The following is a 15409-nucleotide window of genomic DNA, read 5'->3' on the forward strand; positions in this document are numbered from 1 at the left end:
TTTTTAATATCATTAGTGCCAATGTGTACAACAATATCACCTTTGTGCCCTTAAAAGATGATATCTGCTCTACAACGTCATCAACCTTTGTCCCTGGCAGACACACCCTGGTCCTGTTCCACCTATCCTTTTTACACACCATGTTCCCCGTTCCCTGACAATAGAGTCACCAACAACTACTAGTTCCTGTGGGACCAGCATATTCTGCCTTGGGGGTTGCCGCTGTTTTGCGTGATGACCAAGTGCAAGCTCTGGCGTTGATGTGGGCAGCTGAGAGCTTGATGGGCCCCTCAATCCTTCGAGGGCATCCACCCTGTCCTTCAAGCTCTCATATAGGCCCATAACAATGCTGAGTTGTTGCCTGATTTCCTTACACTCCTTACATCGCGCACACCGAAAGACATCCTCCATGGCAATATCATGTCCCGTACCCAATTGTCCACAAACATCAAGCAAGCAGTGCATTTTAAAAGGCTGTGATTCAGAGGGCAACTGCCTCCCTCAGTTCTCTCCTGAGCCACAGCACTCCCATTAGCTTGAGCTTTTTGTTTTGCTGCTCTGGTCTGAGTCATGATTTCCATTTAATTTCAATAAAATTTAAATTTCAGCACAAAATTATAACCCTAAACTTGTATCCCAACACAGTTATAACACTATATATCTATATATATTTTTCAGTATCGAGTATTATCTACAAGTTCTGTTTATATAACTTACGTATCAAGTTATGTATTAATTAATTATGTTACGTTTGTAAAATCTAAGTCGTTATATTTATTTAGTTAAAAAGTACAGTTTAATTGACAATGAAGTTTAACTAGATTAATAGATTTTACTGATTAAACTGAAATGAAAAGTTCGTGCCATTTGATTGTGGATATTTTATAAGTAAATGTTTCACTACAAGTTGAGAGCAGTAGTTGAGACATTCTGGACGATCAATTTTGGTCAGTAAATACAAGTGCATGTGACCAATGTGACCAATATGTGTTTGAAGAACTTCATCATGTTCATTCAAAAACAATATCCACTGCTGCAGATCTGGTTTTATTTGTAGCAGTTTATTCTGTGATTGTTTTCATCAGATCACTGAGTGCATTCACCTGCCTGATAACAAATTTGGAATCAGAATATGTAATCTTACTGACAGGAGACTTGAACATGGATTTTTTGTGCTATTCAAATAGCACAATAACTGCACTGGATGCCAGTACATCCCAGATCCACACAGAATTTGACTTGACTTTTTTTTCTTTTTTTTTTTTAAACCTTTGCATCTCATTAGTTGAACTTGAATTTGACAAAGTATCAGAAGAGTGAGAGGGCACTTAATGAGTCAATGTACATAAGATGTCCAAAAGAGATTTTTTGATGTATTTCATGCTATTACATCATTCTCTGGAGTGTGGCTTTTTCATATTAAGTTCTTTTGCAACGTGTTGCTCACTGTTCTTTGGAGACTACAGAATTGTGTCAAAGACCTCTCAATAGATCCACTATCCCTAACTCTTCATCACCTAATCAAATAGCCTGCACACTATATTAACACACTGAAAGTTTAATGGAACTTTGTCACTGGTACCAGCGAGATACAAGCTGCTACCTTTTAGCCTACTTTATTCTGGGATGAACTGTATTAAAAAAATATATAAAAATTTAAATCCATTGATGGCTAACATTTTTATATAAAAAAAGTGAAGCAATATAAACTATATATATTTATTTAAACATATATGTAAACAAATGTGAAAAAACACAAAATTTTTTACATTTTTTTTTTTAAACTCAAGTTAAAAAACAGGATGCTACCAACTCAAACACTAATCTACATTTGGAACAATCTTTAGCAATGGATTAAACAGTTTTTTACAGAATGCTAGAGTAATTGAAAACGAAAATTGTACAAACAGAAAATAATAGATGATTACTGCATTTTATACATGGTGTCTCAAAAATATTGGTACAAACGTTTAGGGGAGGTAGATAACATCTAAAGGAATGTGAATTGCATAGGAACCCATAACCGGAAACGTCACAGGAAAGTAGTAGCAGAAGCACAAGAAGCAGAAATGACACAAGACAGTAATTAGTGGCAAACATTTATTTGACATAATATTAACAACGGAGTACGAGATGGATGCATTTCATGATGTTACAACAGATGTTCGAAGATTTTGCCATGAGACGCGATACATGCGTGACACCAACGCAGCATGGATTGGCGGACACGGTCGAACACACCTGGAGTTTCTTTGACAGTAGCAGCAGCACAGACGAGAACCATTTCCATCTCCGCAGGCAATTCATACACAACAGACTTGAGGGCACCCCACAGAGAGAAATCAAGCTTCGATAAATCAGGTGAGCGTGGGGGCCAGGCAACGGATCCACCACGGCCAATCCATCGACGCCCAAAACGCCTGTTCAAATGGTCACGAGCACACCTTCCATAATGGACAGGTGCCCCGTCATGTTGAAACCAAATGTTGCGTCTCACATTTGCTGGAACATCGTCAAGTAACCCTGGTAGAACTTGTTCAAGAAAGATTTGATATTTAGTGGAGTTCATGCGGGATGGTAACAGGTATGGGCCAACTAAGCAATCACCGACCATACCTACCCTTAAATTTATTGCGAAGCGACGTTGTGCCACATGGGGCGCACACCGTGTGGGTTGTCGTGAGCCCACACAAGTATTGTGCTGATTGAATAAGCCTTCCCGAGTGAAATAAGCCTCATCTGTGAACAAAACATAGGCTGGAAAATTCAAATCTTGAACACTTTCTTGGAGAAACCACTGAGCAAAAGCCACACGTGCAGGATGATCTTGGGGGAGCAGTAACTGAACCCTTTGGAGATGAAAGGGGTGTAAGGAATCGTCGTGCCAGACACGCTGTACACTGCAACGAGACACTCCTAAGGCAGAGGCAATGGCACGTGTGCTCGTAATAGGATTATTCTGGACGGCATTCAACACACTTTCTCCCATGGTGGGAGTTCGCGTCGACCGTGGTCTGCCCGCACTATTCTTGTTACCTCTAAATGACCCGTAATCACACAAATTTTGATGCATACGTGCAAACAAATGGTGGTCCGGTACATGTCTGTCTGTCTGGGAAGCATTCTCCATAAATTCGTTGAGCGGCTCGTCCATTGCCCACTGCTAATCCATACACTAGGTGCATGTCTGCCAGCTCACAGTTCGTATATCGATGCATGCTCGTCGTGCAGTGACTACTGCTTGAATGAGTAAACCAGAAATTTTCCCTCTCACGAACTGATGAACAGGGCCATGTACCGATTTACGGTGACGTTTCCGGTTATGGGTTCCTATGCGATTCACATTCCTTTAGATGTTACCTACTTCCCCTAAACGTTTGTACCAATATTTTTGAGACACCCTGTAGAAGGGAGAACTAATATAAAAAAGAACTTTCAAGAAGGAGGGAGGGTATGTGTATATTTGTATTCAATATTTTAAAAACATACCTGTGGTACCTTGTATGAGCAACATGGCATATGAGCTACAAACGTAACATATACCTGAGGTTGGAACACATATGTACTTCCAGGAATATAAAACTGAAAATGTAAGATATATTCTGCGTTATTCAGCATATAACAAAATTTTAACTATTAAGTTTAGTTAATTAGACTAAGATGATTTGTACAGAGCAATTAAGCATCACCCTTGAACAGTTACAGTTGAGCATAGCGTTAAAATGTCTAGCATGATAAACAGTATTAATTACTTAAATACAATATTAGTATAAACAAAAAAAAAAAAACAGAATTGGCTAAGACTAACCTTTAAAATGGAAAGAAAATGTAAGAGTTATAAAGTTCGGGATATTTTATAAATTGTAAGATGTGTCAGTAAGAAAGAAAGATTTGGTTAACATTAAAATTAATTGCAAAAGCATCAACACTGAAAGTCTACATGATCAGTTGATCAATTAAAAACAAAAATGGGAAGTTTATCTTTTGTATATAACTCATTATTAAAGGCTCAATGAATACATAAGGAAATGTAGTTAGTGTTTGAGATCAGTAATGTGAAGGAATTTTATTTATTTAAGAAACCATAAGAAATGGTTTACTTTTGGAATCGGAAAAAATAACATGATTATGAAACAAATTTTTGATCTCAGTTAATACCAATAACTTTATAATGACTTAACAATGGGCACAAGTTGACCATTAATGTGTAATTTTGAAGATAAATTTCTTTCTGAGAAAAATAATGTGCAGATTAATCCTATTATTTTATGGGGCTTCCATTACAGATTAAAAGTAAAACGATGTACTTCAAGAAGGCAATAAAACCATAGAACTCAAATCAGGTGTTTCACAGTCATCTGATTTAAAAAACAACTGATGTGGATTTGATTGCTTTACTTCTAACTAGAAGCATGCTGTTGCAAAAGTATGCTTCCTATCATCACTACTAATACTAACTCTGTAACAGAAGCCAGTAATAAAACAATAGAACCAACTATGCATATTATATACATTATTTATAAATTTCCTACCCTGAATTCTCCTTGAAACTATATTAATTTCTTTTACTTTTTTTTTTTTTTTTTTTTTGTAATGTGTAAACAAACTGATTTTTGAAGGTTCATTCCCAGAGGAAAACTTAGTAAGGTATTTTCAGATTTTGAAGTTTATTACTTAATTCTGATTGATAAGCACCTATGAGGAAGTAAAAGATATCACCCATATCAATTGCTTCATCATCTGTGCAGGTGAATTAAGCATATCTGTCAACTTCCAGAAACTAGAAACCAAAATATTTTTAATGCAGATTAGTTTTTGGCAAAAGCAAAAAAAAAAAAAAAAAAAAAAAAAGGGGAAATTTAATAAGAATTGTGATAAATATCATTTCAGTGCACATTTTTGCTATAAAATATGCATAATCATCATTTTGCATTAACTGCTTTCCTGGCTTGCCTAAATATGGTATAGGAAGAGCAAAAGCTGGTTAAGCATTAGCAGAGGCATATGATGCAAGAAAGCAAGCTTACAGCATCAGCCAAAAAAAAAATCCCATTTCACACATCCATTTGTCTAAAATTTGTCCAGTTCTTCCTTGAATTTATTTAAGCTATCATTTCCACAATTACAGATGGAAGTTTGTTCCAGCAATCAACTATCCACTGGCTGAAAGCTAATTTCCGCACATCTATTCTACAATGGTCTTTCCTCAATTTCAATTTATGCTCCCTCAGGTTTGTAATCTCAGCAGAGGAAGAATCCCATCGCACTAAGCCTGCTAAACCAATTCAAGGCCTTACACACCTCAATAAGATCACCTTGCAGGTGCCTAGTCTCCAGATGCCACAATTTGCAGAACTTAACCTTTCTTTCCCTCACCAATCTTGTTGCCCTTCTCTGTATTCATTTTAGCAACTCTACCTCCTTTCTAAAATGAGGCCTCCAGACCTGTACGCAATATGCTAAGCACAGCCTCACCACTGCCTTATACAAAGGGATAATCACCTCCTTATCCCAACTAGCAAAATTCCTGTATATCACTGACAAGACCCCATGACCTGCTCTGGCAGCCTGTTTGCATTGATCAGAAAACTTCATATCTGACTGCACAATTACCCCCAGGTCTTTTTCATTCTCTACAATCCCAAGTGTAGTATCGCACAGTTGGTATGTTTCTCTGGGGTTACTTCTACAATTATGCAGTACTTTGAATTTGACAAAGTTAAACTTCAGTTGCCCAGCTTTTCTAGATCTTATTGTAATAGCATACTATCATTACTGTCATTAACAACCCTGCCAACCTTTTTACCATCTGCAAATTTCAACATTAAGCCTAATATACCATCATCAATATTATTATTAAAAAATATACAAACAACAATGGACCCAACACTGGAATTCAAGGACTGAAAACAGTAGTCCATAAATTACCGCTCTATCTTCTCCCATTCAACCACCCTTTTATCCATTGTAGTAACTTCTTGCCCTTAATACTATACGGCTCCAATTTGTACAATAGTCTTCCATGTGAAACAGTAACAAAGGATTTCCTGAAATCCAAGTATATGATATCAAAATTATTTTTTTAACCAGTTCCTTTGTGACCACATCCAATCAAATTGGTCAGACAAGACTTCCCCTTAATAAACCCAGACTGTGTCTGACCAATTTGATTGCCCTTCATAAATTCATCTAGTCATCTCTAGATGATCCTGTAATGCTTCTTTAACAAGCAACTCCATTATTTTCCCTGGAACAGAAGTTAAATTAACATTACTGTTAATTAAGTTAAATTAATAATTACTCATGTTACCCTTCGATCCCCCCTTTGTGAATGGGGGATACATTTGCACATCTCCAATCTGTGGGGACCTCCCATGAGTCCAATGATGCTCTCATAATTATGGCTAAGAGTTTCCATACTTCTCTGCCTCCTCCATTAATATAACTGTAAAGATCCCCCTACTGCAGGTGCCTTTCTTATGTTTAACTTCAACAATTTCAACTCCACTTTGCTCTCAGTTATTACAAAATCATTAAGCTTCCTGTTAGAGTTTAATAAGCTTCTGTCCTCCACTTCAATACAGAATTCCTCTTGTGTGAATGTAGATGAAAAATACTCATTCAGTTTGTCAACTATCTAAGCAGGATCATCAACAGTCAAACCATCGATACCAAGTGGACCAACATGATTCATTCCATTTCTTCTAGAGTTTATATAAATAAAGAAGTCTTTGCTGTTTTGTTTTTTGCATTCTTTGCCAAAGATTTCTCGTAATCTGCCTTCCCTTGCCTAACTTCCTTTGTGACTTGATTACAAATTAGCTTATATCTATCATAGGCTTCTGTGTCGCCTGATAATTTATTTGCATCACATGTACTTTCTTCTCTGCCACGAGTCTCATTAGTTCTTCTGACATCGATTTAGGCCTAAACCTTGAACAGTATTTCTTAGTTGGTATGAAAAGCCTAGTGGCTTCCAAGATTAATTCCTTGAATGCCTCCCATTTAGAATTTGCTGTTGGGAACTTGATCAGTTGGTCCTTCTGTATAGAAGTGAAAAAATGTCAGAGACCACTGTAGCCAACTTTACAAAAGTAGAATCCCTTCCCTTTACCCCTGATGGTAGTTACATCTTCAAGTAAATCCGACACCGGTACAGTGATCACTGCCAAGTGGACCAACATGATTCATTCATTCTAGTTGTTCCTTTAACTGCAAATGCTTAATGCACGAATAATCACTGCTGATAATCAGATCAAGAGTATTACTCCCTCTGGTTGCCTCTCAAGCATGCTGCTGTAGAAAACAATCATCCAATAAATCCACAAAAGTCTTGCTAGTGTGCAAGTGACCAACCCACAAGTTCCAGTCAATAGTGGGAAGTTAAAATCCCCCATTATAAGATATTCTGATTTACTGGCCCATTCTATTTCTCTGTACAATTGTTCATGTACTCATCAGAATCATTAGGCCTATAACACACTCATACTCTCATTTTTGCTTTCCCAGTGCTTATGCCACACAAAATAATTCAACACTCCACTGTTCGTCTACATCAACTGAATGCACTTCCTTAGATTTTATGTGTTTCTTAACTAACAACATAACCCCTTGTCCCTTCCTATCCTGTCTATCCTTTCTGTACACATTGCACTCCCAATATTCCAATTCTGCACTGCTTATATCAGCATGTGACACCATGTCTCTGATACCCCAACAATATCCACCTTTGATGTGTTGACCAGGACTTCAAATTCATCAAACTTATTTAGTATAGTCCTAGCATTGGTGTACATACAATTTGCTGATGTATGATGTGTGCATTGTATGTTTCAATGTCTCAGAAGGCAAATATTCACTAACTATTGTAGCATTGTGCAGTTTTGCTCATAAAATTATGTTGTTGTTTTTTTTTTTTAACAATCATAATTTGGTTACTGTAGACTAGATCACTTTACTTTCATCAATTCAGTAATATCAACATACATTACTCTTTGGTTGAATACACAGACAAAGATATTTTTGGCTAGCATTGAGACTTCTGCCTTTTTTTTTTTTTTGTTTCATTTTATTATTGCCAGATATAATGAAAAAATTACATGCGTTTGCTTTTCTTCTAGGCGCCTCCGTAGCCAGGTGGGAAGGAGCAGCAGCGGTGCGTAGCACACGCTTCTTTAAACCGGGGTTCGAGCCCGTCACCACCAAATACGGAGGATGCGGAAAGGTCAGGGAATGACCACCACATATCCCCGGAGCAATATGGCCTTAGTTGCTAATGCTCCTAAAAAAAAAAAACCAAATAACAAGCTTTTCTTCTAATATCACAGTTTCAGCTTTAATCAGTAGTTTCAGTTCATTGTATCTGTATTGTTACATTGGTTTTTGTAAATGAGAATTTGTGAATAACAGAAATTAAGAAATCAAAATTCTTTTAGTGAATCAAGTTCTGGATCAAAAGACATTTCCAATTTATCATATAATACTTATTCAAATGATGATTTTATTGCAATTTTGTATTGCAAAATGAAGAACATGAATTCCTCATTTTCTATCCTAAATTTGTTTCACAGAGGCTGTACATTAAGTGAAAAGACATTTTCCTAAAGGTTATTTTCCTATAAATATGATGCTATTCAGAATGAAATACCTATTCATTACTGAACAAAAAATCAGACCATATTTTGATATTACCCTATTTTAAGCAGTTATTAGCACCATAAATAGAGTACTATACCTTCAAAAACCAAAAACAGCATTTAGACTACTAGAAGAATTTTAAAAATATGCAATGAAATAATTAAAATGTTAGGCAAAACTTCACTTGAAGTGTTGCTTATGTGAACAGACTTCAAAATTATTCAGATGAATTCATCTGTTTAGTTTTGAAGACTCTTTTATGGAGTTTCTGTCTACTCAGGGCTCCATCTTTCTTTGGAATGAAAAATTTGTCCAATAACAGTTAAAGAGAATCTTTTTTTTTAAATGATAGCATCTGTAGCATCTTACATAATTCCCTGTAGAATTCATTTACGCACATTACCAATTCAGGGATGGGATAGTTTTTGTTTAAATAATATCTTTTTTTCTCTAAATGCTCAAATTGATCCAAGATCCTTTACTTCAAACAATCTTAATGAAGGAGTCTCTACAAAATCTTCATAACCGGCTTCACCAATGATATTTATGGATGTTGAATTTCTTCAAAAAGTGTTTTAGTACTAAAGTCCTGCCATTCTTCACAGTGGTAAGAAGAACTAATATCCAACCTGATATTTTCTGACAGTCATAAAATGAAAACATTTAACTTTATAATAGTGGACCCCCCACTTTACGATATCAATCCGTTCCAGAGACAACATCGTATCATGAAAATATCTTAAAGCGAACCAAATAACACATTGTTTTTTGATAATTCGTTTCAAGGGGCTCGGAAGTTAAACTTTTCACTATATAACTAAGCTATTTATCTCTCTAAAAGGGGATTTTTATAATGGAAATTGTGCATATTGATTAAAACTAATATATTTATTAAAGCACAACATCACTTCAACTAAAGAATACAAAAACAAAACACTCGTCCAACACATTTACAAATGCTATTGGCCGAGAGGAAGGACCATGTGGGCTGGTGGGAGACAATCGTACGCCCATCATACAGTGAAATAAGTAGGCGCCAGTTAACATGATCACTGATTAGCATTACTAGAGGCATTTGATGCAAGAAAGCAAGCTTATGCAGCATCAGCCAAAAAAAAAAAAAAAAAAAAACCACTTCCACTTCACCCCTCTGTTCGTTCGAAATACCTGTCCAGCTGAGCCTTAAACTTATTTAGGCTATCAACTTCCACGACAAGGGATGGAAGTCTGTTCCACCAACCAACCACCCGCTGGCTAAAGGCAAATTTCCGCACATCCGTCCTACATCTGTCTTTCCTCAATTTGAATTTATGCCCTCTCAGGTGATTATTCTGAGCGAGAGGAAGAATCCCATCAGCATTGAGCATGCTCAAACCATTCAAGGCTTTATACACCTCTATCAGATCACCTCGCTGGCGCCTAGTCTCCAAACACTGTAATTTGCAAAACTTAAGCCTTTCTTCGTAAGAGCACCCCTTTGTTCCATTCACTAATCTTGTTGCCCTTCTGTACTCATTCCAGCAGCTCTACATCCTTCTTGAAATGAGGCCTCCAGACCTGTATACAGTACTCTAGGTGTGGCCTAACCATTGCCTTATACACGGGAATAATCACCTCCTTATCCCTGCTAGAAAAATTCCTATATATCATTGACAATACACCATGAGCTACTCTTGCAGCCCGTCTGCACTGCTCAGAGAACTTCATATCTGCCAGCACAACCACCCCCAGGTCCCTTTCATTCTCTACCACTGTCAGTGTAGTACCACAGAGTTGATACATTGCTCTGGGGTTGCTGTTTCCCATGTGTAGTACTTTACATTTGTCAATGTTAAACTTCATTTGCCACCTCTCAGCCCATCTGCTCAACGTTTCCAGATCCTGTTGCAGCAGCATAGTACCAGTAGTGTCCTTGACAACCCTGCCTACCTTTGTATCGTCTGCAAACTTCGACATTAAGCTTGATATACCATCATCAATATCATTTATAAATACAGAAAACGATAATGGACCCAACACCGAGCCCTGAGGGACTCCACTAATAACATTAGTCCACGATGAGCAGTGTCCATTGATTACCACTCTCTGTCTTCTCCCCCTCAGCCACCCCTTTATCCACAGCAGCAACTTGCCTCCAATGTCACACTGCTCCAATTTGTACAGCAGTCTTCCATGTGCAACAGTATCAAAAGCCTTTCTAAGATCCAAGTATATAATATCAAAAGTTATTCCCTGCATCCAGTTCCTTTGTGACTGCATCATAGTATCCAATCAAATTGGTCAGGCAAGACTTCCCCTTTGCACCCCTTAACAAAACCATGCTGTGTCCGAGCTATAACCGAAGTCTTGTCTAAATGATCCTGCAGTGCTTCTTTAACTAATGTTCCAGGAAAATTAATGGAGGCACAAGTTAAACTCACAGGTCTATAATTGCTTCTGTCAGCCTTTGATCCTCCTTTGTGAATTGGGGTCACATTTGCACATCTCCAGTCTGTGGGTACTTCCCCTGAGTCCAAGGAAGCTCTCATAATTATGGCTAAGGGTTTGCTTACTTCCTTGCTGCCTCCTTTAATATAACTGGATAGATCCCATCCACCCCGGGTGCCTTTCTTGTGTTTATCTTCAACAATTTCTCCTCCACTTTACTCTCAGTTATTACAAGATTCTCTAGCTTACTGCTAGAGTTGAATACACCTCTGGCATTCCCGTCGCTAAATAACTCCTCATGTGTGAATGTCGATGCCAAATATTCATTTAGTTTGTTAGCTACCTGAGCAGGATCATCAACAGTTGACCCATCGATATCAAGTGGACCAATCTGATTCATCCCCTTCCTTCTAGAGTTTACATAAGTAAAGAACTCTGCTGTTTTTCTTTGCATCCCTTGCCAAAGATTTCTCATAATCTGCCTTCGCCTGCCTAACCTCCTTTGTAACTTGATTACATATCAACATGTATCTATCATAGGCTTCTGTGTCATGTGTTAATTTGTATGTATCCCATGCATGTTTCTTCTCTGCCATATGCCTCATTAGTTCATCTGACATCCATTTAGGCCTAAACCTTGAACAATATTTCTTAGTTGGTATGTAAAGCCTAGTAGCTTCCAAGATAAGTTCTTTGAATGCTTCCCATTTTGCATTTGCTGTTGGTAACATCATCAGTTGGTCCCACTGTATAGAATTTAAATATTGTCTCAGTCCATCGTAGTCGCCTTTACGAAAGCAATAACCCTTCCCTTTACCCCTAATGGTAGTTACCTCTTTGAGTAAATCCCACTTCAGCACACTGTGATCACTGCCACCTAGTGGTTCATTCATCTGCAGATTCTTAATGCATGAAGAATCACTGCTGATAATCAAATCAAGAGTATTCCTCCCTCTAGTTGCCTCCCGAACATGCTGATGTAGAAAACAATCATCCAATAAATCCACAAAAGCCTTGCTAGTGTGTGAGTAAACAGCCCCCAAATTCCAGTCAATATGTGGGAAATTAAAATCTCCCATTATAAGACTCTCTGATTTACTGGCCCACTCTATTTCCCTGTACAGTTTCTTATTATACTCATCAGAGTCATTAGGCCTATAGCACACTCCTACTCTCAATTTTGATCACCCAATGCTTATGTCACACCAAACTGACTCGACACTGCACTGTCCAGCGATGTCCACTGGCTTCACTTCTTTGGATTTTATGTATTTCTTAACTAATAGCATAACCCCTCCTCCCTTCCTATCCAGTCTATCCTTTCTATAGATGTTGTACTTCCCAAATTCCAGTTCTGCATTCCTTACATCTGTGTGACACCACGTCTCTGATATCCCAACAATATCTGCCTTTGATGTTTTGAGCAATACCTCAAATTCATCAAATTTATTTACTAAACTCCTAGCATTGGTGTACACGCAAGTATACATGCACCTATTTCTATTCTTAGCTACCCTAACTCAACCCATGTGTTTACTTGTACCGCAATGACTCCCAGCAGTCTCTGAAATATCCTGCATCTCGTTTTTCAGGCTTCTGCTCATTCCAATAGAAGCAGTGCAAGAATCTCTTTCACCTCTGCCAGTGGCTACTGTTAATCTATTCGTCTTTGTCTCCCCCCAAGCTAGCAGTTTTCCGACCCACCAAACACTGCCTCAATAGCATCAGCAAATATTCTTGCACCCTTTCTATTTAAGTGTATCCCATCCCTGATTAGTAGAATCGGCTGCTTTATAAAATCAAATTTCAAAAAATCAATTCAAATCATTAAAATGCACTACACTTTCATCGTTATCGGTGTTCAGTTATAAGAATCAATTTTGAACACCTTTGTGATTTCTGGAGGTCACTACCATAAAACAAAAACAATTTGCGGTTTTCAGTTTATTGGGCTTTTCTGTTAGTGCAATTTATTACAAATAGGTAATAAACTCGATCTTATTGCATTTGCAATAATACCAATAGCTGCAATTATGTGGGCTTTTATTATTTATTTAGGTAAAAAGTGTTTCCCCCTTCCATGAAATCTTCAATCATATAAAAAACAAATTTTCAGAAACTATTCTTCATTCCTATTTTTTAAGCTTTGTAAACTTGTTACTTCATATCTTGTTTGCGTGTATCATGTTAGTTGCAATTTGTGCGTGCCATGTTCTTTGTTACTAATTGCTTACCTTTTTTATTGTTATAAATTTACAACCAAAAAAAAAAAAGTCAGTGAACAGAAATATCAATTAGTTAGTAAGTACATATTACAGTATTAATCAAGCTATGTATGTAAGCATATATTTATTTTTATTTTGCTAACCTGGAAAATATTCTTATAATTTTCACGTATCATTTAATTTTGTTAATTGACAAGGTAAGTTAGAAGTTATAGTATGTTTTAAAGTACTGTTTTATTGGACTAAATTCAAAAAATAGCAAGGGCTTAATTTTTCAGTACTCACCTTGATCAATCTGCAATTGTTATGGTTTGAATGGCAAGAGGTGACTAGCTTTAAGGTGATTGGTTCTTAAATTAAGGAGTGGGTAAATAGTAATTATGATGGAAACAGGATTAAAATATGCGCAAGGAAGTAGAAGTGAACTAACTCCGTCCTTGGTTGTCATTAAATTGGGTTAAATTGGGAATCTCTAAATAGTGGATAAGCCAAAAGTCGTAACGAAGGACTTTCGTTAAAAAACATCTTCAGTTGGCAAGTTAAATGAAAAGGGAACACGTACTGTATTTAAGAAGAATTTTGTAATCCTGTGATGCACTTTGTTACTTGCGGGAATCTCAGGTAGCATTCCAAACCGGAGAAAGATTGAAGGGGAGTTTCGCATTTATAATATTTAGATCGGAATTGTGACGAAACCATTCTATAATGAGGGCTTCGAATTGTTATATTTTGTAACTGTTTTTTAATTTTAATATGGTAATAGCTGAGTCAACTAAGGGAGTATGGTTGTTGGAGTGGGCATGTAAAGTAAGTTCAGTGCTAGATTGTCCAGTTATGAAGCTATTGTAGTGGTAGTATGCTCTGGTATTGGACGACTGGGTTGAACCGAATTTTGTTGTGGTACTACCAATGTAACAGGCGTTACAATTGTGTTGACATTTTATTAAATAAATAATATTATTCATTTCGCTTGTTGGATATTTATGTGTTTCTTTATATTTATTGAAAAGTGATCCGAGTTTGTTATAAGTGGAAAAAATAAGAGTGATGTCTGTACCTGCAAATATTCGCCAAAATTGTCCTGCAAGATTACTATGATAAGGAAGGACAAGACGTGTTTTACTATTTATGATGTGTTTTATGGGGTTATTGATATTTTTTTGCGATGGAAATGGTATGTTGGATTAATTTTAGAGGGTAATTTCTGGCTATGAATTTTTTTGTGAGATTGTAACTCATTGGATAGGTCGTCTTGTGAGGTGCTGAATTTAATGGCGTTGTAGATTTGCAGATCTAAATATTATAAATGCGAAACTCCCCTTCAATCTTTCTCCAGTTTGGAATGTTACCAATCTGAGATTCCTGCAAGTAACAAAGTGCATCACGGGATTACAAAATTCTTCTTAAATACAGTATGGATTTAACTTTAAATCCCTACTGTATTTAAAGTTAAACTTGCCCTTTGCAAATTTAATAAACATGAAGTTGGCAAGTTAAATCCCTTTTCATTTAACTTGCCAACTGAAGACGTTTTTTAACAAAAGTCCTTCGTTACAACTTTTGGCTTATCCACTATTTAGAGATTCCCAATTTAACCCAATGTAATGACAACTAAGGACGGAGTTAGTGCACTTCTACTTCTTTGCGCATATTTTAATCCTGTTTCCATCATAATTACTATTTACCCACCCCTTAATTTAAGAACCAATCACCTTAAAGCTAGTCACCTCTTGCCATTCAAACCATAACAATTGCAGATCGATCAAGGTTAGTACTGAAAAATTAAGCCCTTGCTATTTTTTGAATTTTGACAAGGTAAGGTAATAAAGTGTAAATTTCTGCTTTATATCTTTACTTTTATAGCCTGTGGATAATATTCCTCCTATTTTCACTTATTAGAAATACCATTTAATAGAATTAAAATTAAATTCGCAAACGTGATTGAAATGACCGGCGCTTACTACATATAATACAGTGAATGGTATTTTATTATGGAGAGTCAACCATAAAGTATAATGAACCAATTGTAAAGTGGAGGCCACTGTATTTCATTATTTTGTAATTAGTTCCAGTACAATGAGTTATCATTAGCTGTTACAATGGACATATAATTAAGAGAA

At 36.7% G+C, this 15409-nt stretch overlaps 1 protein-coding gene across 1 annotated transcript in view; it reads right to left on the reverse strand.

The window, feature by feature from the left end:
- The window catches only part of LOC150086960 (KICSTOR complex protein SZT2-like), a 1378951-nt gene that overhangs the window by 1313579 nt on the left and 49963 nt on the right, over positions 1–15409 (reverse strand). Inside the window, exon 5 of the mRNA XM_090372336.1 lies at positions 3490–3582. Coding sequence (XP_090228462.1) covers positions 3490–3582 — 93 coding nt within the window. The remainder of the gene's footprint in view (positions 1–3489; positions 3583–15409) is intronic.

This window comes from Mastigoproctus giganteus, chromosome 4, assembly GCF_048544385.1.
Source record: "Mastigoproctus giganteus isolate SK-2022 chromosome 4, ASM4854438v1, whole genome shotgun sequence".
NCBI lineage: Eukaryota > Metazoa > Arthropoda > Arachnida > Uropygi > Thelyphonidae > Mastigoproctus > Mastigoproctus giganteus.